This window comes from Anabrus simplex, chromosome 3 (assembly GCF_040414725.1).
Source record: "Anabrus simplex isolate iqAnaSimp1 chromosome 3, ASM4041472v1, whole genome shotgun sequence".
NCBI classification, from domain to species: domain Eukaryota; kingdom Metazoa; phylum Arthropoda; class Insecta; order Orthoptera; family Tettigoniidae; genus Anabrus; species Anabrus simplex.
In genome coordinates this window covers 462,257,421-462,284,663 of record NC_090267.1, presented here as the reverse complement: position 1 = coordinate 462,284,663, position 27,243 = coordinate 462,257,421, and the positions used below count along the sequence as shown (strand labels likewise).

The 27,243-nt window shown below is 40.9% G+C and overlaps 1 protein-coding gene and 1 pseudogene across 1 annotated transcript in view; both read left to right on the top strand.

The window, feature by feature from the left end:
* Positions 1-21,673, top strand: part of LOC136866517 (lipase 3) — a 105,992-nt gene extending 84,319 nt beyond the window's left edge. The window contains exons 7-8 of the mRNA XM_067143564.2: positions 2,561-2,703; positions 21,376-21,673. Coding sequence (XP_066999665.2) covers positions 2,561-2,703; positions 21,376-21,522 — 290 coding nt within the window. The 3' untranslated portion in view covers positions 21,523-21,673. The remainder of the gene's footprint in view (positions 1-2,560; positions 2,704-21,375) is intronic.
* Positions 1,485-2,182, top strand: LOC136866518 (uncharacterized; annotated as a pseudogene).
* Positions 21,674-27,243: the final 5,570 nt, after the last annotated feature.

Below are 27,243 nucleotides of genomic sequence, written 5' to 3'. Positions count from 1 at the left end.
ATTATTATTATTATTATTATTATTATTATTATTATTATTATTATTATTATTATTATTATTATTATTATTATTATTCAGGAACTTGAAGCATGAGAGTTTACGTAGCAGTAGAACCGAAAGCGAAAGGAAGGAGTCTACTTGGATAGAACAAAGCAGAGAACACTCATTTACTTCACTCAGGCAAAAAGAGTTGATTCATATGATGATGATGATGATGATGATGATTGGTGACCGAGCTCGATAGCTGCAGTCGCTTAAGTGCGGCCAGTATCCAGTATTCGGGAGATAGTGGGTTCGAAGGGAACCCCACTGTCGGCAGCCCTGAAGATGGTTTTCCATGGTTTCCCATTTTCACACCAGGCAAATGCTGGGGCTGTACCTTAATTAATGACACGGCTGCTTCCTTCCCACTCCTAGCCACTTCCTGTTCCATCGTCACTATAAGACCTATCTGTGTCAGTGCGACGTAGAGCAAATAGCAAAAAAGAAAAAGAAAAATGGGTGTAATGAGTTTTCCATTCAATGACTTCAGTCAATTAAAGACAAAAATCATGACTTTCACTGAAAAGCTTGGTATTTACTAAACAAAATTTCAATACCATAAGTTTATTTTATATTTACTGGGCGAGTTGGCCGTGTGGTTAGGAGCCCGCAACTGTAAGCTTGCTTGCATCCGGGAGATAGTGGGTTCGAATTCTACTGTCGGCAGCCCTGAAGATGGTTTTCCGTGGTTTCCCATTTTCACACCAGGCAAATGCTGGGGCTGCACCTTATTTAAGGCCATGGCTGCTTCCTTCCCACTCCAGCCCTTTTCTATCCCATCGTCACCATAAGACCTGTCTGTGTAGGTGCGATGTAAAGCCACTAACAAAAAAAAAAGTACTGTATTTTATACTTATGATTGTATTGAGAAAGGAATAGATCTATAAAACAAAATTATAGACCAGTTATGAGAGAAAGTCTGGAGAATAATACAGGGTTATTCTAAATGATTGTCGGGGTTTCGTAAATTTATTTTTGAAAATGTGGAAAATGTACCATTTTTATTTTTTGCAGTAATGGTTAGACAAACTCTCAAAGTTTTGTTTTAGCTGTGTTTAACAAAATGGCAGTTAGCTATAAGGAGAAAGCTTTTTGTACTCTTGAATTTCATCAACACCGATCCGTTACCCGAGTCCAGCGCCATTTTCGGACAAAATACGGGAAGGAGCCTTCTTCTGACAACTCTATTCGCAGATGGTACGCACAATTTATGGATACAGGTTGTTTGTGCATAGGGAAAAGCAGTGGGCATCCCGCTGTGTCAGAAGCGGATGTGAATTGGATTAGGGGCGTTTATCTCCGTAGTCCTAAGAAATCAACTATGAGTTGTAGCAGGGCAAGTTCCTCAAACCACAGTATGGCGTGTGTTACGAAGGCACCTAAAGGTAAAGCCATATCGCCTACAATTCTGTCAAGCTCTAACAGCCAATGACAAAGCCCTACATTTCAACTTTTGCATGGCACTGCAGGAATGGATTGAAGAAGATGATGGTTTTCTTGACAGAGTAGTTTTCAGTGACGAAGCTACTTTTCATGTAAGTGGAAAGGTAAACAAACAAAACGTTCGCGTTTGGGGTGCAATGAACCCCCATTGTAATGTGGAACATGTGCGAGACTCTTCTAAGGTGAATGTGTTCTGTGCCATTTCAAACACAAAGGTCTATGGCCTGTTCTTCAATGAACAGACAGTTACAGGGCTGACTCACCTGGACATGCTCACGAATAGCTGTTACCCCAGTTGAGTGACGACAGGGATGATTACGTGCTGCAACAGGATGGTGCACCACCTCATTTCCACAGGGAGGTTAGAGCATTTTTAAACCAAGAACTCCCACAACGATGGATGGGACGTGGAACGGAAGGTAATCTGATGCTCTTACCCTTTCCACCACGTTCACCAGAACTTACACCATGCGATTTCTTCCTGTGGGGATATGTTAAAGATCAGGTATTTGTTCCTCCTCTACTGGTGGATATTCAGAAAGTGAAGCAGTGCATCCAAGCCACCTTCGAAAGCATCACCGCTGCCATGTTGACTCGTGTGTGGGAAGAGATGGACTATCGAGTAGATGTGTGTAGAGTAACACAAGGTGCACATATCGAGCATCTGTAATGTACTATGTATGTCAAAATAACTTTATGAGTTACAGTACACCAATAAACAAGATTCATATTCCTATGTCAATTGCCCTATGAATTATGAATTTTTGTAACCCCAACAATCATTTAGAATATCCCTGTATTTGTAAGTTGAAAATTCTGCTGTTTGATTATGTTGTAGATTAACTACAAAATTTAAACATGATATAGTAAATGTATTAACATCAGAATTTTTAGGACATTTAGAAACTTATTTTACAGGATAACACAGTACAAAGCAAAGAGTTCCACTGCATATGGATGCTGCCACACAAAGCAAATACACCTGTTTTCCACCAGAATATTCAAGCATATACAATTCTTCATATTCAATGCAAATGAGTTTCACTAGATTTTAATAAAGCTTGTATTTTTACAGGTCACTTCCGTCAATATGACTATGGAATTTTTGGAAACAAGGCAAAGTATGGTCAATGGTCACCTCCTGACTACGATCTTAGTAAAATAACTGCTCCAGTGTACCTTCTCTATAGCGAAAATGACTGGTTGGCTGGTCTTAGGGTAAGTTGGTGAATCACATCTTCAAAATCTTTCTTGACTATTATCACTGTTCTGAATGTCTTTTTTGAGGTACTATGCCACATAATATTGTTTTGAAGTGCCTGGTTGTGAAAAAGAAATTAACTGATGTGAGGACAACATCATTTACATTTCAAATCACACTGTCCCTTAAAAATGGGGAAAGACTGAACTTAAAGCATCTTATGTATGATGTAAGCAGTATGTCAATCCATGTTTAGTTTAACCGTTAACACTTTGTAGACGAGCACCGTGCGCCGTGCATCGATGGTAATATCACATGGAGGTTAAGCAACGTATGCCGTACGGCGTTGAGTTGTAGTGCTTTTATAACCACTTCAATATACTAAAAACGTTAGCAGAGTACACAAACACATTTCATAGTACTTGTAGTTCATTAAGAATACCAGGTAGCAGCACATCATCTGAACCTTATTGTATCATGATACTAAGTTGGTACTACCAAAGCAGCTTCCTAGCCGCATGCTCTTGTATGGCCAGTTTCCACAATTAATGTATTTTTTCACTTTTCAATAATTTGTATGTATGTTTTGTTTCATAAATATATCATGGTGTGTGTGAATATATAACTGTTCATGTTTTTAATATGCATTGTGAAAATTTTAAAAAATTAAAATTGAAAAAATGTTTTTTTAGATGTATTTATAAAAGTTAGTGGTTTTTCTCCAATTGTGAAAAACAAGGTATGCATGTGTAGTTCAAATGTAGCTGAATCCACAATAGGTTTGTGTCAGCAAGTAAGGTTATCGGTTACTTTTGTATAAAAATGTGAAAACACACCAAAATGCTCAGGCCACAGTGTAAGATCTAACTTCACCTACTCTGTCTTCAGTGTGTTAAATGCATAATTTATTATTTCTTTTAAATATGACGGTTTTTATTTCAAAAATAATAGATTGTTACCAGAAAAATATTTTTTTAAATTATTTGTCAAACTTAACATACCGTGTTTTTATTTATTTGGATCAGTCAAAATGTTAAGAGTTTTGAATGTTTTACGCATTGGTATATGCAAAGCTGTATGATTACTATATCTACTGCCACCCTTCAATTTTTGTGAGGTAAATACATTTTATTTGTTTTACCTTAACTGTTTAAAGTTTACCCCATCCAGCTGATTAGCAAGAAAAGTCATAAAATAAAAATTGTTCATTTCTTTAATACACTAGCAACCCCTAGCGAGCTTGTCTGCAAGGCAGAAGTAAGTGAACACTTGTAAAATCATAAAGCAGATATAAAAAGGAAGTATATTCTCCTTTGCACATATGCAATGCTGTGCATTTAAGAGTTAAAAATGTCTTGACCAATAACGAACTATTCTTGCTTGCTTCATTGATTATGAAAAAACTTTTAATAATGTTAAACATGATATTCTGAGCAGTGGTGTTGCATGGATGAAACATCTGAGGATACACTGCTTTGAAAAATATCATGTTAATATTTACTTGATGTTAACATTGGTGTAAAACAGTGATACTGCTTGATTAGCAATTCAACTTTCCTTTGAAGGTGCATGGCTGCAGCTCAAATGACAAAACAATGAGAAATGAAAGAGAGAAAATGAGGCATAATTCCCTCAAGCTGATCCAGTTTTATCTGATGTTGAAGATGTTTCTGGCATTGGAATAACTTCTTCAAGAACTTTTTTAGGCAGATTACTGTTATTTATGCTTTTGTCTTGATGTATTTTGCTATTTAATTTTCATACAACACTTATTTACTACGGTAATTAAACATTTACATTAATTACATAAACTTAGGCTACATATCATACACCTAGTTACCAAAATATTCTGGTACATTGTGGTTAATTATATAAAAAAATGCAAAATTATAAAATTGAAATCCCTTCAAAAACTACCACAAATGACAAATTTTAACTGTGCACTTTGAGACAGTGCTTCGGCTAATTTAGTGGCTGCCCAATGTAGCTTGGGTCTATCACTGGTCCACTCACAAGCAATGACTGATCCTTGCATCTCATAACCCATGGCCTAGCGCACCCCCATTACTTCCCACACCCCCTTGCCCACAGTCCAGAAACTGAACATCTTTGCTGTTTCCAAACAGCAACTGAGTGTTGATGTCAAAATCATTGCTACATGCACGAATATTCAGAGATAATTAAATTAATAGGCCCTTGATAAACCATTTTACTAAGAGTTACCTATTTCTAGACAAAGTTCACTGAACCACTGAACATATAGAACAAGCCGCACCTGATCCTGAGACACATTGACATGAAGGTGTTTTGGAACCAAACTGCTTACATCAAACTTGGAGACCACATTGGTGAAGAGATGAAGGTATAAGAAGGTGTGAGGCAAGGTTGTAACCTCTCTCCAATCCTCCTTACGTTATACTCTAATGTTTTTTTTAACATGGATATGGTTTTGGGCTGGGGATCTGTCAGGAATCAGCATCATCTATTGAAGGAAGAACTATAAACAATTTGAGATATGCCGATGATACAACCCTGCTGGCAGAAACAGAAGAAGATCTAAAGCTTTTAATTTCCCACCTCAAAGATGAAAGTGAAAAAATGGGCCTCTATCTCAATATTAAAAAGACCAAAATTATGACTATAGACGAGTGTGGTACAGTTTCTCTAAAGCTAAATGTGGAGGAAATAGAGAGTGTGGAGGATTTCATCTTCTTGGAAGCCAGAATCAGTCAAAGTGGAAGTTGCGGTCCTGATATTAAAAGACGGATTTCGCTTGGATGAATCGCTATGATGACTATGTCCCTGATCTGGAAAAACAGAGATATCAATTTGGCTACTAAGTGCAGATTAGTCAATGCAATTATATTCCCACTGTTCATGTATGGATGTGAGAGCTCGATGCTGAAACAGGCAGACAAAAGGAAGATCGATGCTTTTCAGCTCTGGTGTTGGCAAAGACTTACGAATACCATGGACTGAACAAATTACCAATAAGGCAGTTTTAGAGTGCATCAAGCCCTGTATATCATTGGTTGGTGTGATAATGAAACTGAGACTAGCATACTTGGCCACGTTATACAATTAGATGCATTGGAGAAAGCAATCATGCTAAGAATGATCAGCAGTACAAGAAGACCAGGTCGCCAGAGGACTCATTAGTTTGACACCATTAAAGCAGACACCACCCTCACCCTGGAACAACTAAAGGAGGCAGTGTGAAACAGGACAACTTGGAGAACGCTCATTCATAGAATCGCCGGTAGAATGCAAGATATAGAAAGCTTGGCAGATTCTGCAATTAAATTGACAGATAAATTTAGTGATGTAGATGTTGGATTCCCATAGGGAACCTAAAATATTTGTCCCGAATGAGTAAATTTATAATACCAATATAATGGTCCATTATTGGACATTATAAATTTTCCAGCTAACTCATTCTTGGTTGCCTGCGTTTCGCCCTCGTGTGCTAAGTTAGGCTCGTCAGTTGGGACTTAGCACACCACCCAAGACGCAAGGCTAGTGCATACCGTGGAGGTTGCTGCTGCTGCTGAGGTTATTTCATTCCTGTCCTTTGACAGATTGTATGTGTTGTACATACGTCATTTATATTGTTGATTTGGCGCAGAGGTCGCCGGACCGCCAAGGGGAACCATCCCACGGAGAGGACCCGCACCACACCCCCCCATAGTCTTCCCCCGCTAGATCCCGTTTATTGAATTCTTTCTTTGTACATTTGTATTTACATATATATTTACATTTGGTAATTGTTTCATTGAGCTTCTTCTTTGGTTAGAGTCTTTAAGTCCTTCTTGCTGATCGTATTCAGTACATATGTATCAATTTACAATAATTATAAATTTAGCACAAGTTATATATTTTACACATTTTTAAAGGTAAATTTCTTGTTTCGTGGAGCCTCTTGCTTGGCTATAGTTTTTAGGTCCGTTTTGTTTTTTATTTGTAACATATGTATTTGGTAATACGATACACTTTGTATTTCACAAGTTACATATTTAATATTTATTTATACTGTGGTTTATACTATTTAGTACGTCTTTTGCGGGGTACGGTCTGTCTTGTCTTGGTGTTATTTGTTTGTTTATAAACACCTGTGGTAGTACTACTAGTCACATGTTTGTTTGGAATGTCATTCATAGTCGTAGTGGTCACTGTGTTAGTGGGTCTGTCAGTGTTGTCAACAATGCGGTAGTAGTAAGTATGTGTTCATTGATGGTTTGGTCTCGTCTTGTGGCGGTTTATATTTTGAATTCTTATCTTTGCATAGGATGGAAATAAAATATTTAGTAAATAAATAGTAATAATAATGACAGTAATTTAATAATGAGAATGATAATTATGATAGCCAAATGTTTATGTTGTCCGTTTAGATGTTATTATTGCTGTCCAGGGAAGTAGTGATAATTTTGATTAATAGCCATAATATGATAATAATAATAATAATGTTTTGAAAAGCAATAATAATAGTAATAATCTTTTAGTAATAATACTGGTGATTGTAATATTATTCATTTTCACGTATACAATTTGAAACACTCACATGATAAATTCACTGAAATTTTTCACTTTCTTTGAGAATTACTAGAGATTTCACTTCACTTCACTTTCACTTATTATCTGTGACAGCACTTGTGGTGCCTAAGTCGGCCGGTACGCTATTCTGGTGATGTGTCACTGTGGTCAGGAGCATCCTTTCTATTATGATATGCGATTGTTGAGACTTTGTGGCGGTGACAGTGGGAAGGTGGTGGAAGTTAGGTGATGGGAGGTGGGAAAATATGGGAATTTTCTGGAGTGCGGTTGTCGTTTAGAATTGCGGTGGCTAGGGGTGACAGTGGTAGGGCTTCTTTAATTATAGGGTTGTTATGGAGTGTGCCTCTTGTCAAATATTGGAGGCGTAGTTTATGTAGGTATGATGTTATTTTTGGGAAGGTATAATAGGGGGTGAAATTGGCAGAGGGTGTATCTGTAGGTAGATGGTGGGCTATACGTATGGCGTGTCGGTCGAGTCTATTAAGTTTAACGTATTCAGTTGGGTGGGCTGTGATCCATGTCAGGGAGGCGTAGGTTATTAATGGTCGGATGAAAGTCTTATAAACGTTAATTATCTGGGTGGGTTTAAGTCCCCATGTGAAACCTGTTAGGGATCTGAGTGCTCGAAAACGGCTTAAAGCTTTCCTGTGGATGTCGTCTAGGTGATGGTTCCAATGCAGGTTATTTTGAAATTTAATTCCTAGGTAAGTTAGTCTGTTAGTTTCAACAAAGGGTGTATTATACATTGTTATGTGGACTTTGTGGCGTGCAGGGCAGAGACGGGATTTATTTCGGAAAACTATGAATTGGGTTTTGGTGGGGTTGATGGAGATGTGCCAGTGGTTTAGCCAGGTTTTGAGGGTGTCTAAGTATTTCTGTAGCCTGTTGCTTAGGGATGTGAAGGTGGGACTGAAGGCTAGGATGGCAAGGTCATCAGCATATTGGTAGAGTCGTAATGGTGGTGCTGGGTGCGGTGTGTCGTATGTGTATAGTATATAAAGGAAAGGAGAGAGTGGGGAGCCTTGAGCTAGACCTGAGGTTATGGGGAAGGTATACGAGTGGGTTCCGTTGATGTTAATTACGGCTTTCCTGGTTTTGAGATAGTTAAATATTAGTCTTATGATGGTGGTGGGGAGCGGGAGGTGGCTAATTTTGAATATAAGTCCTTCGTGCCAGACAGAGTCGAAGGCTTTGTTAACATCAAGGCATATTAGGGCGGCTGGTTTACGGGTCTTTATATAGGTGTTTTCGGAGGATGTGATGTGGAAGAGGTGGTCTTGGGTGGAAAAATGTGGTCGGAAGCCGGCTTGGGAGGTTGGAAGGAGGTTGAGAGAATGTAGGTATCTCGACATTCTTTTATATAATATTCCTTCAAAAATTTTACTGAGTACTGTGAGGAGTGATATTGGTCTATAGGAGTGAATGTCAGACGGAAGCTTGTTAGGTTTCGGGAATAATAATATGATAGATTTACCCCAGTGTTCAGGAAAAACACCGGTATATAACATAGTGTTATAGATCGTGCAGAGAATGTTGATTAGGATGAGTGGGGCTTCTTTAATGTGGCGATAGGAGATATTATCTGGGCCGGGAGCGGTGTTACGTTTGTAACGTAGAAAATTTTGTATTTCTTGAGGTGTGATTGGAGCGTTAAGTGGATGGTTATAGTCTACTTCTCGAAAGTGATTGAAGGAGGGTTGGAGATGAGTAAGATCTGGGTTATTATACTGTATTATTGTAGGTTCTTCTGGATGTCTGTATTGTGGTATTTGTGGGGGAGAAAAGACTTGAGAATAATGGTCGGCAAAAACATCTGCTTTTTCTTTGTCTGTAGTAGGAGGGTTGGGAGCGATGTGTATAGGATAGGTGGGTCGTGGTTTATGTGTTTTAGTTAGTCTTCGAAATGTAGTCCAGAATTTGTTAGAGTCGTGTGCATTTCAGATAGTTCTGAACATGCAGTAGTCCATAGTTTTTGTTTTATTGCTTTGATGTACGAACGTGCATGTCTTAGTGTTCTTCTGTGTTCTCGTAAAGTCGTATTGTCGCGAGTACGTAAATAGGAGTTGTACAGTTCGTGAGCTAGTTTTAGTAATGATAGTGCTTTGGGGGGGATTGGGGGTTTGGCCACTGCATAGGCTATTTGAAGCCACCAGCAGTGCCAATGCACTATGAGAGCTATGTCTCATTTCCAAAAATAGATGCCTGCCTGGCCATCAAATGATGTAGATGTTGATTCCCATAGGGAACCTAAAATATTTGTCCCGAATGAGTAAATTTATAATACCAATATAATGGTCCGTTATTGGACATTATAAATTTTTCAGCTAACTCATTCTTGGTTGCCTGCGTTTCGCCCTTGTGTGCTAAGTTAGGCTCGTCAGTTGGGACTTAGCACACCACCCAAGACGCAAGGCTAGTGCATACCGTGGAAGCATAATCATCATCATCATCATAAGGTTGGTTCACTCCTTCCCAGATGGGAAGGCGGGCCACCAGCTGAACTAAGCAGCTCTTCGGCCAGTTGAAGGAAAGTGTACAGTAAAGTAGACTCATAGAGTGTATGTGTAGTACATACGTAAAATTAATTTTAACGGGTCCGGCGCAGGGGAACCGCGACCAGCAAGGGAACCCACAGGACCGAAACCGCACCACACCAACCGGGGCCGAACCCCACTGGGTTCACCTTTATTGGGGTAATTGAGAAGTATCTCGGGCGCGTATTACAAAAGGACTGTGGACAAAAGATTACATGAGTAGTTACAGAAATTTACATATACATAGAGAGGACAGATGAGAAGTTTGTGTCGGAAAAGAGCGAAGAGGGATCATATATAGGGCGGAGGGACCGAGTAGGCGGACGGAGAAGGCACAGAGGAAGGATATTGATTGTAATGGTAGCATAGAAGGTAGTAGACGGTCGTGGAAATGTTAGTAATAGAAGTGGCAAGAAGGCAGAGAAGGTCTAGAATTGGAAGGGGCGAAAGAAAGAAAGGTTGTGTTGGAGGAGATGAATACACAGCCTGCGGTGGAGGGGGGGTGGGTGGCGGGACTGATTGTGGACGAGGTGTGAAGGCGGAAGAGGGAGTGGGGGGCGACATAGGAGGGGAGCGTGAATATTCCACTCGATGATACCGACGTCGAAGGCGGACGCCAGAAGTGACCAGTTGATGGACTGCAGCATCACTAGGAAGGTGAAGTCGAACCATGAAAGTAGGGCCACTATCGTTGTTGATACGGGTGACACGGTGAGCGGTGATGCCTGTCATAGAAAGTTCACGCAGGATATCTTCCTCCGGAATGGCAGGATCCACGCCGCGGACGACACAACTGGACGACGGAAGGGGATGTCGAGTCCGAGGACTGGCGGCTGCCCGGTCAACTGTTGAGGAGGATTGGTGGTCGTGGGAGGGAGGAGTCGAGAGGGAAGTGACAGTTGTTGATGGTATGGGAGAGGAGTGGCTAGCCGTAGTATATATACTAGAAGAAGGAGAAGGAGCAGATGTAGAGGTAGTGATAGAAGTTGTAGTAGTAAGGGAAGTGGAAGTCAAGGTAGGAAGCTGGAGGGACAGCGCGGACTCAAGATGGGCAGTACGGACAGGATAGCGCAGTTGATGTATCAGGGCGTCTGGAGCAAACTCCACTGAATAACGCTTGCCATTGATGAGTGCGCCGCCCTTAAGTAGATTCTGGGTGTTGACAAATTCTTTGACACTCTCAGTTTTTGGCTAATGATCGGCCCAGCTACTATGAACAACGACGAATCCACACACTCTTCCAGACCAGAAGGAAGCTACAACATGAGTGACTCATCTTCTACACCATTGGCAGATCGACCTCCATCACCAGAAATGGACGTCACGCAGACAAAGCAGCCTCGACGACGGGCGGATTCCGACGCTTCGGATACAACCGGGGGCCGTAAGAAGATCCGTAACGCTCCGGGTACACAGCCTGCTGTTTCTCCTGCTTCCAGCCGCTCATCATCTTGTGACCGAGATCCTGCTCCTAGGGCCATTACTGACCCTTTAGCGGGAATCGAACCGCTTTCACAACTGACACCAACCACTTCTCAACAACAGCAGCCTCCACCGTTTATGCCTGGCAGAATGAAATCTTACGCCTAGGCTGCGATGAATCCTGCCTTACCACCGAACATTCGCAACCGCAGTGCCATTGACCAGTCTTTCAAGGCCACGCTACAGCCGGCATTTTACCTTATAAAGCTTCGAGACCTGGACGAAGCACACTCCAACATCAGGACGCTTTACACAGTCTTGTGCGCCTATACGCTGAATCCTTCAGAATATAATATTGAAATACAACGCGCCCGAGACGGGGGCTTCAACATTAAAACCAGCAAGTCGTACTACTCCCATTTTATAAATAAAATTGGTATTACTCGACTGGGACCCAACGCCAAGGTCACCAACATGCCTCTGCGCAGCCCTGTTCATCGCCCTGACCCGCCCGCCCGCACATCTTCCATCATGTCAGTGGTGGCATACGGAGTGGACAAGGACTACAATGATAGTGACATTCAAGATCAACTTCAACAAGACGGCCTCGACATCTACCGCGTCCACCGCATCAGGAATGCAAATAGTCCTACAACCTTGGTGCGCATTCTAACCAAGACTGCCCCGCCGCTGGACGCGCTGCTGCGAGACGGCGCGCTGATCTACGGCCGTCGTCACAGGGTGGAGTCATCTCGATCTGCGCCTCCACAACGGATTCGCTGTCCAAAATGTCAGCGTTATGACCATGCTCCTGGAGCGCCTTGTAATCACCCTGAGGTATGTGCCATTTGCTCAAGTCGGGAACATTCTACACAAGTGTGTCCCAATAAATCAACTCCCAAGTGTGTTAACTGTAACCTTGAACACCCTTCCTTCAGTTACAAATGTAAAAACAAACCTCTCCCTGAACCTAATAAGCCTGAAACCGCCATACCAGTCCAATCCCATGATCTACCTACTACCCAATCCAATACTGTTCTCCTTCCTCCTACTTCTGAAAACATCATTCGTTTTGTCACGATGGTGTTGCAGAATATCCTTCCTACTCACCGTCCCCATATCCTTACCCAAATCCAGTTAGCGGCTCGGTTGGTGCTCAATACACATGTGGATGTGTCATACTCGGGGAGTCGAATGCATTTTTCATTCTTTCCCCTGAGTACGGTACATTTCATGCGATAAATTCAAGGTTTATTATGCTAATGTAAGATCAGTTCGCGCCAACCTTCCGCTTCTGGATACGTCCTTTTCCATGTATACCCCGGACGTTTTTGTATTAAATGAAACCTTTTTGACGCCTGCTTTTCACCCTAAATTCGCTCCATTTGTACTTTACCGCGCTGACCGCCCTGGTCAAGGTCGCGGGGGCATCGCCATCGGCGTTCGTCGCACATACACAGTAATTCAACATTATTTTAATTTTCCTAACAATTTCTCCGAATACCTCATATTAGAAATACTTACTCCTCACAAATCGATCACTATTGCTACTCTATATCTCTCACCTGGTCTATCAGCTCACACAGATTTTATACAGCACATCGATTCGACTTTTACCGATTATATCATTTTAGCCGATATTAATATAACTTCGTATACTCCAACACAACATCGTGACTTTACAGGCTTATGTCATCATATCCGGGGTGTACATTATCCTTTCCCTTTTCATACCTTACCTGCTAACCAATCCACTCCTGATGTCCTTTTCCTTTCCCCCTCTTTGGCATCTTCTCCCACTATTCAACAACTAGTCCCGTTAAAAAGTGATCATGCTCCGGCCCTCATTACTATTTCTGGTGTTTATTCGGGTTCTCATCTCTCATCTTCCCGTCCTCCTCCTACCCGTCGTTTTTCCCATGCTAACTGGCAGGAATATCGCACTACTATAGAAAACTTACTCCACGGTACCTCACCCCCTACCTCCATCCCCGCCCTTCACTCCCTGATTGATACTATTGAACGTGCCATTATCATTTCTGATAACCTCCATATTCCTCGCCACTCTTATCACCCTTCTAAACCACCCATCCCACCTAAGGCTTTACGTCTCCTTCACCTTGCTCATGACTACTACAATTCATATCTACGTACCAAAGACCCGACTACGTTACAGCTTCATCGACGCACATTACGACATGCTCGATCATACATAAAGGCTATTAAACGTAAATTTTGGACTGATAAATGTACTGACTTAGCTGATTATCACGAACCACGAAAATTCTGGACGACTTTTCGACAACTCACTAAAATGCACAAATCCCTTCCCACCTACCCCATTTTACATGCTCCGAACCATCCCCGTACTGATAAAGACAAAGCGAATATCTTTGCGGATTATTTTAGGACAGTCTTTTCCCCTTCTTCGAATCCTGACTTTCTTCATCCTGAAGAACATCTCATTAATCACTTTTTTCACCCTGACCACTCTGACCTCGAACCTTCTTTTCTACATTTTCCCCAAGTCGATTATACCCATCCCTTAAATGCTCCTATCACACCTTCCGATATCCGTCATTATTTGAAACATAGGAAAAATACCTCTCCTGGCTTTGATCGTATCTCATACCGGCATATCCAAGAAGCGCCTTCCATTCTCATCGACCTTCTCAGTACGATTTACACCTTTATTTTATATACCGGGGCCTACCCCGCTCATTGGGGTAAGGCCACTCTTCTTCTCTTTCTCAAATCCAATAAACTCCCATCTGACATACATTCCTACCGCCCGATTTCTTTACTTCCGGTTCTTAGTAAAATTCTTGAAGGAATCATAAGTCGCAGGATTACTTCCTACCTCGATCCCTTAGGTCTTTTCCCTTCATCTCAGGCTGGTTTTCGCCCTCATCATTCTACTCATGAACATTTATTTCATATCTCTGCCTCCCTCCATACCTTTCTACAACCTCGCAAAACAGCAGCATTAGTTTGCCTCGATGTCAACCGCGCCTTTGACTCGGTCTGGCATCCAGGACTACTTTATAAACTCCGTCATCTCCCGCTTCCGTTTACTATCATCCGTTTTGTGTACAATTATCTGAAATGCCGCACGGCACAGATCAATATCCATGGCACACTTTCTTCTCCTTTCCCCTTAACAGCTGGCGTTGCTCAAGGCTCCCCTCTTTCTCCTCTTCTTTATATCCTATATACCCACGATATCCCCCACCCTGATCCCCCCCTCCGCCTTTATCAATACGCCGATGACCTCGCCATTTTAGCTTTAACGCCCACTACTAAAACATTAACAAAACATCTCCAAAATTATTTAACCGTTCTTGAAACTTGGTTCAATTCTTGGCACATTTCTATCAACCCAACTAAAACTCAACTCATAGTTTTTCGGAAAAAATCTCGAATTACTCAACCTCGAAACAGGGTCCATCTAACCATGTATAATACTCTTCTCTCCGAGACTAACTTATTAACGTACCTGGGCATTAAATTTCAAAATAACCTTAAATGGAATCATCACATTAATCATGTCTACAAACGCTCCCTTCACCGTTTTTATGCTCTCCGTCTTCTCACTGGTCGTACTTGGGGCCTTAGACCGCCCCAAGTACTCCGTGTCTATCACACATTCATCTGTCCCATCGTCACCTATGGCTCCTTGACCTGGCTTCCGGCTGACAGCCGTCTTTATCTACAGTTACTTAAACTGGACAGGCATGCCTTACGTATCGCCTACCGCCTCCCATTTGATACTCCGTCTGCCAATTTTATTCCCCTTTATACCTTTCCCACTATCTTATCCCATCTACATAATCTTAGACTCAAATTTCTTCAAACTGGTCACTCCACCCATAATTCTTCGATCATTGAAGCACTTAAATTATCACCTTTAGCTACTCATATTTTTACTAATAATAGGATACCTGGAACTTATCATCTCATTCCTCCACCACTCACGTAGCTTCCCTATCCGTTCCCCACTGCTACCCATTACAATTGCTATTTATATATGTTTACTTGTGTACAATGTTCCTGGCTGCAGTGGTACTTACTCTCATGCTGCCTAACTGAGTGTTTTATGGCACTAACGTGCTATCCCTTACAATTCTGTTCTCCAAACTGTTGCTTGTACTCCTTAGTCATTTTCTCATGGACTGATCTCAACATTACTATTGCTTGATGATATTCCTCAACTATCACATGCTACCGTTTCTTTTCACCTTCCTTACGTGTATTATAATTGTACCTCTTCTACTTTTGACAGTACTGTGTTAAATATCTTCCTTGTTTGTATATGTCTGCCTGATGGATTATACCACCACCAGGCCATTCGTGTTCCGTTTACATAGTGCACAAGGCCTTGCCACGAAAACATTTTCTTTTGGCCCACAGTTTCCAATGTGTGTGTTTAAAGTTCTGTACTGTGTGTTCACATTCCTTCTTTTTACTGCCTTTATATCTGTCATTTTCAACGCAATGAACTATACTCCAGCACATCTCCATTCTAACAGTTGTATTATATGTTGTTAACTGTATATATGTATTCCTGTCTTGATCAATAAATGGGGGATACCGGGGGTTAATGTGGGCGGGTGTGGTGTGGCCTCTCCCTGGGGTCCACCTTGGGTGGTTTCGGTTGCCTCTGCGCCAAACCCTTTTCCTTCTCCCTCCTCTATGTATGTACGATACATGCCACACGCAAGATGTTCACTTTTGCTATACAATTCAATTTACACGGCCTAAGAGCTACTGGATTAGCTGTGGCCCGCCCACCTAAATCAGAGGTTGGAATGAAATAACTTCTTGTTGTTGTTGTTGCCTCCACAGTATGCACTAGCCTTGCATCTTGGGTGGTGTGCTAAGTCCCAACTGACGAGCCTAACTTAGCACACGAGGGAGAAACGCAGGCAACCAAGAATGAGTTAGCTGGAAAATTTATAATGTCCAATAACGGACCATTATATTGGTATTATAAATTTACTCATTCGGGACAAATATTTTAGGTTCCCTATGGGAATCAACATCTACATCATTTGATGGCCAGGCAGGCATCTATTTTTGGAAATGAGACATAGCTCTCATAGTGCACTGGCACTGCTGGTGGCTTCAAATAGCCTATGCAGTGGCCTCCACAGTATGCACTAGCCTTGCGTCTTGGGTGGTGTGCTAAGTCCCAACTGACGAGCCTAACTTAGCACACGAGGGCGAAACGCAGGCAACCAAGAATGAGTTAGCTGGAAAATTTATAATGTCCAATAACGGACCATTATATTGGTATTAATTTAGTGCAGTCATGATTCATTGGTATAGTTGCAGCTCAACATTGTACTCAGCAATGCTGATAGCTGAGCAAAGGGTAGGAGGAGAGAGGGGATAAGCGCAGACCTAGTCGTCACTAGGCCTGCAGTGGCCAGATCATTGGCACGCTCCTGGTGGTAGGCGAACCACACTTTTGATCGCTGTCCGTATTGCTTAGCAATCAAAGCGAGCGCTGAACTTACCAGCTTTTAATTTTGCTCAAAAAGGCAGAAACCCAGTTTTACTGACTTGTCAGGGATAGATTATAAGTGAAAATGTTGCCGATTTCTTGGGTGCATAAATATAACTGTTATCTATATCTCTCTCTCTCTATCACTTTCTTAACCCAAGAGTAGTAACGTGACTTTTCATAACGCCAATAGTAATGGGAGGGAGGGGGGGGGGGTGTCCTCGGATCCCCATCAGTTTCTTCTCTTCTGCAATACTAGAATGAACGTACAATCAAATTGTATCAAATAAACAATAAGAGAGGTTTTAACAGAGAGTAAAACTTCAATATTGCGTACAGTATTTCACTGCCACATCAACAGATAGATACAAATCACAGATCTAGCAACAATTCTATTTGCCATCATTTGAGCTTTTATTGCAGTTCTGTTTCATTATAAGTCATATTCAGATTTGCTAGCTGTGCGTTCTCTGGCATCAATGCAAGGCTAACAAACATTTTTTCATGTGCTTCATGAATAATAATATAATAAGCTAAGCACTTACAACAGAATGACTTAGAGTTAATACATGAATAGTTCCACAAATGCTCCACATTAACTGGTCATTTTATTTCTCTAAGATGAAGAACACTGGAGATTCATGCAGGAACTTGTCAAGAAAACATGTAAATGAAAGTAGACAAAGTACACTGCTGTGCAAAACTAAAGGATGAGACACACAGAGCAACATGGTATATCAACTACTCGGTGGAAATGAATGAAAGTGGAGTAACATGTTGCCAGAGGTCTCTCACATGTGCATAGAAACCTGGTGTGAGGTCAGCGCGACTCTAGTGCCAAATGGGTCTGGCCCCACAAAACGAGGCAGTTGAAGGAACGGGACAAGACAGTGCGAGTCAATCAGCGAGCTGTTATGATGCACAATATGGCCCGGAGACAACATCTGGATGACTTCACACAGGGAAGAATAATCAAGAAACTGGAAGAAGGATGAAGTGTGATGAATGTAGCCCAGGAGTTTGGTATTGCTCACATCATTGTTTCATGTGCACGGTGAGCATTCCGAACCACAGGCACTGCTGCCCGAAGGAGAGGAGAAGGCCAACCATGGTCACCTTCAGCAGTAGATAACCGCTACATTGTGCAACAGGCAAGAAGAGACTCACGTCAAACAGTGGGTGCAATTGCAACCACGTTTAATAGGACTGCAAGGCACCCAATCTCATGCTCCACAGTGACACAGTGACTGCATGGGGGTGGTCTGTTTGCCCGACGACCATTACGCTGTGTTCCGTTGACACCCGCACATTGGTGGCACCGTTTGCGATGGTGCCGAGAGCATCAGATCTGGAACGACGAGTAGTAGGGTCGTGTGCTCTTCTCAGATGAGATCAGATTCAGTTTGAGCAATTATTCTAGATGTACCCTCATCTGGCAAGAGGTGGAAACACATAATGCACCCAGGAACATTGTCGAACATGATCATTTTGGTGTTCTAAGTGTTATGGTGTGGAGAGGCATAATATTGCATGGGCGTACCGACATCCAAATCTTTGAACGGGGTACACTCACCCGTCAACATTATGGTGACAGTGTACTCTTTCTCCATGTGCATCTTTTCGGGGCCCTGACTTAATTTTTATGGATGGCAACGCATTACTGCATCGAACAGCGCAGATGGAGGAGCTCTTGGAATGAGAGGATATTCGGAGAATGGACTGGCCTGCCAGTTCCCTCCGACTTAAATCCCATCGAGTATGTGTGGGACATGTTAGGCAGATGTATTGCAGCATGACCAAATGCACCAACAACCATCCAGCAGTTGTCAACCGCGCTGGTGGAGGAATTGAACGCCCTACCACAAGAAATCCTTAGCAATCTTGTGGCCACCATGGGAACACATTGCAGAGCATGCATCGCTGTCCGTGGTGATCATACACTCTTTTAAGATCCATGTTCCTTCTTTACTGATATCCAGGCGACCATCATGAGTTGCAGTGTCTTACGTGTAATTTATTGTCTCGGTATAAAAGTGTAATTTCTGTTAGTCTTATCACATATTCCTTTCAGTTGCCTACCGTACCGTACTGTAGCAGTTCTTTCTATGTATGGTTCAAGTTTCCTCGAGCTCTGTTACATGGTAGTGACACAACATGTGAAAGTTACTTTCGTCCTTAAGTTTTGCACAGTGGTGTATCAGCAATACAGCCAACCGAACGTGGATGGAGTAGTTACATGTAAAGATTTCACCATGGGGGTCTGACAGCATCCTGCATTACCACTCCCGGGTTAAATTCATTTTGAGGAACAAACATCAAAGGAGTATTCTGTCTGTCTGTCTGTCTGTCTGTCTGTCTGTCTGTCTGTCTGTCTGTCTGTCTGTCTGTCTGTCTGTCTGTCTGTCTGTCTGTCTGTCTGTCTGTCTGTCTGTCTGTCTGTCTGTCTGTCTGTCTGTCTGTCTGTCTGTCTGTCTGTCTGTTTTTTAAGTCTAAAGCCCGGAGATTGGTTGGATTCCCAAATAGTAACACCAAAGGTTATACAAGTGTCAAAACTGCAAAAACTGATGGCAGTGCTATAAAGAAACATACAAGGCATAATGAGGAGTGAGTTAGTTTACTATTGCTTTCCTCACTGGATCAAAAAATTTCTATTGCAGCACGACTAGTTCCCTGAGTAGCACGTTTCAGACTCTGAATGACATTACTTAACACCACTCCTATTTCAGCAGCTTCCATGTTGTCACACACATAAAAGAGGCTCGGAATTCAGTTGAAGCTGTATTTTGCCCTGGTCTGTATTAAGAGACAGATGAAGAGACAAGTTAGTTTTCACTTCAGGCACAGAAGGATATTCCAATGTATTTGTAACTGAATTAAATGGCAAGCATTATCTTTGTGGTAGCTTATCTTCTACACTGAATAAAACATGATTAAATAGTCAGTCTAGTTGTTAACAACAGGGAGTTCATGAAGCTAAAAGTATTCTAAATATTTTGGGGTTTAACCCCAAAGCGGTCAGGTGGAAAACATTACATTACTGGTAGACCCGATATAAAAACAATTATCTAAGCCTTATTAGTGATTCATTTTCACTAAAAATATTGTCCGACTTGGCTGAACGGTCGGCGTACTGGCGTTCGGTTCAGAGGGTTCCGGGTTCTATTCCCGGCTGGGTCGGGGATTTTAACCTTAATTGGTTCATTCCTACGGCACGGGGGCTGGGTGTATGTGTTGTCTTCATCATCATTTCATCCTCATCACGATGCGCAGGTCGCCTACGGGAGTCAAATAGAAAGACCTGCACCTGGCGAGCCGAACCCGTCCTGGGATATCCCGGCACTAAAAGCCATACGACATTCCACTAAAAATATTTTACAATAAAATGACATTTTATCAATAACCTGAAAACATTTTTGAGAATCCTTCACTTCATAACAAATTCAAAATTAGCATAACATTTAGGAATAATAATAATAATAATAATAATAATAATAATAATAATAATAATAATAATAATAATAATAATAATAATAATAATTTTCAGAGATACCAAAATGCTGGAATTGTGTTCCACAGGAGTTCTTTTATGTGTCAATAAAGTCACCAACATGAGACTGATGTATTTGTGCACCTTCAAATAGCACTGGAGTGAACCAGAATCGAAGCTGCCAAGATGGGGTCAGAAGGCCAGTGCCTCAACTATCTGAGCCACTCAGCCTGGCATTTAGGGTTCAAAACACAAACTGATATGAAAATTTGTGGCAAACAGTATGTACTTAACATATCTGTTTGTTAACACCATTTTCCAAAAATGAACATAATGATTCTCAATGTGCCGAGCAAAAGGTAACATGTAAATAACACTTAAAGAAGTTCGAGCCGGGTCAGATTGCTTAGTTTTTTCTGTCCTTATAAATAAAATAAAGAGGAAAATTTTCTGCATTTGAATTCTCTGTAATCACTGTAACACTGGTACTGGCTAAAGTTGCATCTCTAACATCTTCTTCTTCAGTATATTCACTATTGAATTTACGATCTCTGGGTATTGCTGGTCTGAGTGGCTCAGACGGTTGAGGCGCTGGCCTTCTGACCCCAACTTGCCAGGTTCGATCCTGACTCAGTCCAGTGGTATTTGATCGTGCTCAAATACGTCAGCCCTGTGTTGGTAAATTTACTGGCATGTAAAAGAACTGTGGGACTAAATTCTGGCACCTTGGCATCTCCAACAACCATAAAAGTAGATAATTGTACGTAAAGCAAATAACATTATCACTGGGTATCACAAAATCCAGTTCAGCATCTGTCAAATTTATCATTGTATAACATTTCCTCTATTTCACATGTTGAAATCCTTCCACTTGATACTGCCATGTTAAACTTTGGTTTACCATGGTTTCCCATTTTCACACCAGGAAAATGCTGGGGATATACCTTAATTAAGGCCTTGGCCCTTCCCATTCCTAGCCATTTTCTATCCCATTGTTGTCATAAGACCTATCTGTGTCAGTGCAATGTAAAGCAAGTTGTAAAAAAAATTAATAAATAAAACTTTAATATCATTAAGTGTAAATTATATGCACAAAAAAGGCACTGTATGAAACCACAAAAACATAAAATTAAATAACAGATTTTTTCCAGAAACTGAACAAATGCATTTTCTTTTTTTTTCATTACAGGATATTCAAAGATTGTTCGATGGACTGCCAAATGCACACAAGTATGATGTACCACTACATTCCTTCAATCACCTTGATTTTCTCTGGGCCATTGATGCTAACCAACTGGTATACAGTGAAACAGTCAAAATTATGAAGGACTACTGATCAGCTATGACCGACTTTCTTTGAACTGCAGTTTTCAAAGAACATTAATACTGTCTTTTCTTGTTTTTTCTCTCCTCATTGGCATCCATGGTTTTACATATTGATGAGGACATCATTTAAAAGTGTGAATAAATTATCTCTTATAAAGACATCTATCTTCCTGTTATTTTGTCAGAATTTTGAACAGTTCAGTAGAAAATCAATGCAGCAATGCATGTTTACAGACACATGGTGACTCAGCAGGTAAGTACCAGTAATGAAAAGAAGCAAGGAAAAAAAAAAAAGACAAATCAGATCATATAGAAATCTGTTTGGCTTCCTTTCTCTCCCTGTGTTTGTCCTGTGACCTAGTCTTTCAATATCTACGTATATTCATAAGGTTACCAGACACCCAGAAAATTCTGGACATGCCCTACAATTTAATATTCTGCCCAGCATTTGGAAGGTAGACTATCCTCTACACCAAATAAAAATTATTAAATAGTCTATCTAGTCACTTACAACTGGGAATTCATGAAGCTAAAATATAGTATTCTAAATATTTTAGGTTTTAAAACATTATCGCTTTTCTTTGTTGTTTTACAATCTCCTTTACCTTACACAGACACAGATAAGTCTTATGGCGATGACTGGATAGAAAAGGGCTACGAGTGGGAAGGAAGTGGGCATGGCCTTATTTAACGTACAGCCCCAGCAGTGCCTGGTGTGAAAATGGGAAACCATGGAAAAACATCTTCAGGGCTGCCAACAATGGGGTTCAAACCCACTATCTCCCAAATGAAAGCTCAGAGATGCACGATCCTAACTCTCTCGGTATGAATATTGTTAAGTGTAAATTATATGTGCAAAGAAAAGGTACTGAATTAAACTGCAAAAACATAAAATGACCTGTAGTCCCCCGTTTTTAGAAATTCAAAACATTCTGTGGTTTAAAATATTTATTTTTGGGTTGTGAAGAAAAGATTTGTAAATATAGTTCGACTGCACAGATAATTATTTCTGAAGGAGAATTCATTGTGACTGCAGGTATACATTTGTGGAATTTAAACAAATTTCTTAACAAAACAATTCAAGCCTTGAAATGTAGTCATCTAATGATAAGTGGATATATTTTTTCTTTCTTTCTATTCCTGCATGTACTGCAAATGTAGAACAGGTTTTTACATTGATTTCCACTCAATGGATAGATGAGGGAAACAGACTCTTGATGGACATTGTGAAGGGTACTTCTAGTTAAATATACCTTCATATACATGAACTGCTCTGAGTTTTATGATTATGTTTCAAACAGGCCAGATGTTTTGCAATAAATCTGTCTTCTTAATCTGTTTACCCTCCAGGGTTGGTTTCTCGCTCGGACTCAGTGAGGGATCCCACCTCTACCCCCTCAAGGGCAGTGTCCTGGAGCATCATAGGATACAATTGGGAAGGAGGATCAGTACCCTACCCAGGTGGCCTCACCTGATATGCTGAACAGAGAGGCCTTGTGGGGGATGGGAAGATTGGAAGGGATAGACAAGGAAAAGGGAAGGAAGCGGCCCTGACCTTAAGTTAGGTACCATCCCGGCATTTGCCTGGAGGAGAAGTGGAAAACCATGGAAAACCACTTCGAGGATGACTGAGGTGGGAATCAAAATGCCCTCTACTCAGATGACCTCCCGAGGCTGAGTGGACCCCATTCCAGCGCTCATACCACTTTTCAAATTTTGTGGCAGAGCCGGGAATTGAACCTGGGCCTCCGTGGGTGGCAGATAATCACGCTAACCACTACACCATAGAGGCGGACAACATATCAGTATGTCTCTTAAATAATAATGGTGTTTTATAAAAGTAGGACTTTTTGTTTGGTGATACAATATTGCTTACCACTATTTCCACATATTTTTGCTTTTAGTGTATAATTTTCCTCCGCACTATGTTTTAGAGAACTAAGGCCTACACTCTTCTAAAAGCATCTGGTAACCTATATATTCAATTTTATCATTGCTTCTTCCTTTTCCTTCTGTTTCTTCTTAGTCTACACTTCTCACACCAAAATTGAAGATCTGTCGAGAGGATCGTGCAGTGACATTGCTGCTCGTGGAAGGAAACTGAATCAGCTGCTACGAATGATAGCTTGTGTTGTCCATCATAATTGCACGTTTCTGATCACATGGTAGGTTCTCTACAACATAGGATCTAAACCAGTTTTTGAAAACGTGAGCTGTCATTTGGTATGGTTAACAGCTTTGCAGTCTCCAAAGTTTTTCAGCAACAAATAGACAATTCTCCACCCATCCTTCACTGTCCCAGAAAGCAATACCATAATATGTTTGCTTTGCAATATTGGTGCCTTCAATATGCAATTACTAGTTGCATTATCAATATCTAAACCTTTCTTCACAATACCATGAGTGTCATACGAAGTTACATCTAGATAGACAACTCTTTGCCCCTCAGAATGCAACTTATAGAAATGGTCTATGAATTTATATTGTGAAGCTACTATTCCAGAAGATTCCATTACAGTAAAAAGCCCAAGTTTTATTAACAGCTATTGTAAAGTAGTTTTTTGAAAACTTGAGCTGTCACTTTTGCATGGTTATCAGCTTTGCAGTCTCCAGTGTTTTTAGCCAACAAATAAAGACAATTCTCCCCCGAGCCCTCACTGTCCCAGAATGCAGTACCGTAATGTTGCAAAGTTTGGGCTGGGAAAACTTGGGAGAAAAGAGACAAGCTGCTCGACTAAGTGGTATGTTTACAAGAAATCAGCTTATATATATATTTATTGAACGAATCAACGAGTTCCCGCAATTACGGGTTGCCACAATGGACAAAGTAAAGCATATCAGGATAGAGAAAGTTTTTATCATATAGAAATATAGTGATAATAAGGATTTCTTAGATTATGGAGGTCCGAACAGGTGAGATTTCAGGATTTGTACTGATCCACGTATGGTGGTGGTAACTATTCTTTCAATGCTGTTGATGGGCAGGTCGAACTTTTTCCAAAATTCTACGAACAAGGCAGGTATTGTGCCATGAGCACCAATCATTAGGCCGATAATCTCTACTTCATTCAGCTGGTATTTATTTTTGTAGAACGGAATGGTGGGCGCGTAGATGTTCTGTTTTTCAAGATGAACTTCAGTAGACTGGCCGACATGGTGCTCGAATCGGATAGTCGGATCGATAATGAAGCCTTTCGTGTCGTTATCTTTAAAGGCAATTATGTCAATTCGTCTTGTGCTCCCTGTCGTAGACAAACCGTGGACTTCTTCATATACACGGAAGTTTTTGCTACGGAGTTCTTCTGCAATCAGTGATCTTATCTTGTGGTGACGTGAGTTTCTCAGTACTTCGCCGTAGGGGCAAGAACCCAGGACGTGAGCCAGTGTTTCTTTCTCTCTGACGCATCTGCGACAGAGGTTTCCGTCCTGAGTTCTGCCCGGGATAGTTCGTACTGCAGAAACATTCGATGTCATCTTGATTGCCTCTCGCCATTCGCTACAAGAAAGTCCCTGGTGATGCCTAATCCAATTATTGGCCGGTGTGTACTCTTTATACAACTCTACACCGATCCCCTTCTGAGGCAAAGAGCACCAAGTTGCCATTTCACGACTTCTTAGTTCTTGGCGGATTTTTCTTGGATTTGGAAGGTCACTGCCTTTATTGGAGAATCAGTTAATATCTGTGATGTTGAGGGCCTGTAGACAATGCGTCGTTTCGGATGTCAGATCACGCATCTTTAAAACGTAGCTATTGCTGGCTCGGCGAAGAGCGTTGCATGCGCTTATTTGTTGCAGGTGTACTTCCCAGGTTGCTTTGAAAAGTCCGAGGCCTTTGAATCTTAAATCAGAATACAGAGAACTATCGGGTGTATCCGTGGGTAATTGCAAAATTTCCTTTAGGGAGCTCTTTACCATTTTGTCGGCGGTTTTCAGGAAGCTAAGCGGTACTTGTCTAATTTCAGCGGTCTGAAAAGCATACACGAGAATGGGACTAACTGCTTTGTTCAAAACAGTGAACTTTTGATCTGCCTTTAACAAAGGTGAGGCTGTAAGAGCATCTAACTTCTTGTGCAAGGTTTTTAAAGAAGTGTTTGCATCAAAGGTGAGTGTTTCGTTAAAAGTGACACCAAGATATCGAATTTCTTCTCTTTCTTTAACAGTACTGACCTTAAAATTGTCATGAATATCGAGCACTCCGTCCACGAGTTTCCCCTTTTCAATACATATGCCCACACATTTGTTGGCATTTATCTGTAGACCGATTTCCTGGAACAACGTGATAGCGATGCGTGTCAACTCAAGAGCCGCTTCCTTATTTTTGCCAACAATAACTGTGTCATCGGCGAAACCTATAATACTAAGAGGGGGCAATTCTGCAGAAACTGATTTGCCATATGCTTGTAGTAGGTTTTCTTCTGTTATCTCATCAAAAATGAAATCTGTGGCCAAGTTATACAATGCTGGCGATAATGGTGATCCCTGCATAAGTCCTCTCAACAAGCGAATTGGCTTCGTTTTACCCTTAGTGGTTTCGATCTGTGTTGTATTGTCAGTCTGTAGATTGATGATTAGTTCCTTCAGTTTAGATGGAAGTGGCTCGCCAGCTAGTGTTAGATTTAAGTGCTCATGTCCGATGTTGTCAAAGGCTTTTGATATGTCTAGAAAGATCACGGTAACATCTTGCTTATCTGTCTTTGCTGTCTTGAGGAGTCCTCTGAGAATGGAAGTATTTATAAGGCATCCTGGCTGGTCGTTAAAGCCTCTTTGGTGTTCGCTGAAAGTTACAAAGGAGCGCAAATCTTATTTACATTAAATCAATAACAGTAAACTTCCACCTGCTTTGTACTATATATCTGCTTTCAGCAAATTAATTATTTGTAGAACATGTTTCATTCCTTAGGAACATCTTCAGCTATATTACATTGCATAGGGGAAATTACAAAGAATTTTCTTATTCTTAAAAACTTAAAAAAGTACCTTGCTATGCTAAAAGAATATCAGTTTAAAAAAGATAAAAAATAATTAAAATACTGAGAAGAGTTGAGTGGGGTATTTAAACTGGAAAGGGAAGATGGATCTACTTATGTTCTAACCTAATTTAAAACAATTTCTATTAACTTGAACAGATGTTAAAACATTTTTAGTATACAGCACTTTTGTCCATCTTTGATGTGTATGTTTTCCCTAGTTGTTCATTTTTTTAAGATTTAAAAAATGCATTTTTCATGTCGATGTTCCATTCTAGTTTTTTTAAATTATTCTCTTCAGCTGCTCTTTTCCGAGATGAGTATATAACGTAAGTAGTACGTTCCGAGCTGTCAGTGAAGAGATGGCGTGGAATGACATTAGTAGATGAATAAGTTTGATCGGTGTCTTTAAAAGTAAGAAAGATTATAATATGAAGATAAAGTTGGAATTCAAGAGGACTAATTGGGGCAAATATTCATTTATAGGAAGGAGAGTTAGGGATTGGAAAAACTTACCAAGAGAGATGTTCAATAAATTTCCAATTTCTTTGAAATCATTTAAGAAAATGCTTGGAAAATATCAGATAGGGAATCTGCCACCTGGGTAACTGCTCTAAATGCAGATCAGTACTGACTGATTTTTCATAAGAAAAGCCACACACACACTTTTCAATTGTTACTACAAATTTTCAGAGTTGTAGGACCTCTTTGTATGATTTTTCTAATAGTTTTTTGTGTCAAATTTCAAAATGTTAGCTGTCTCC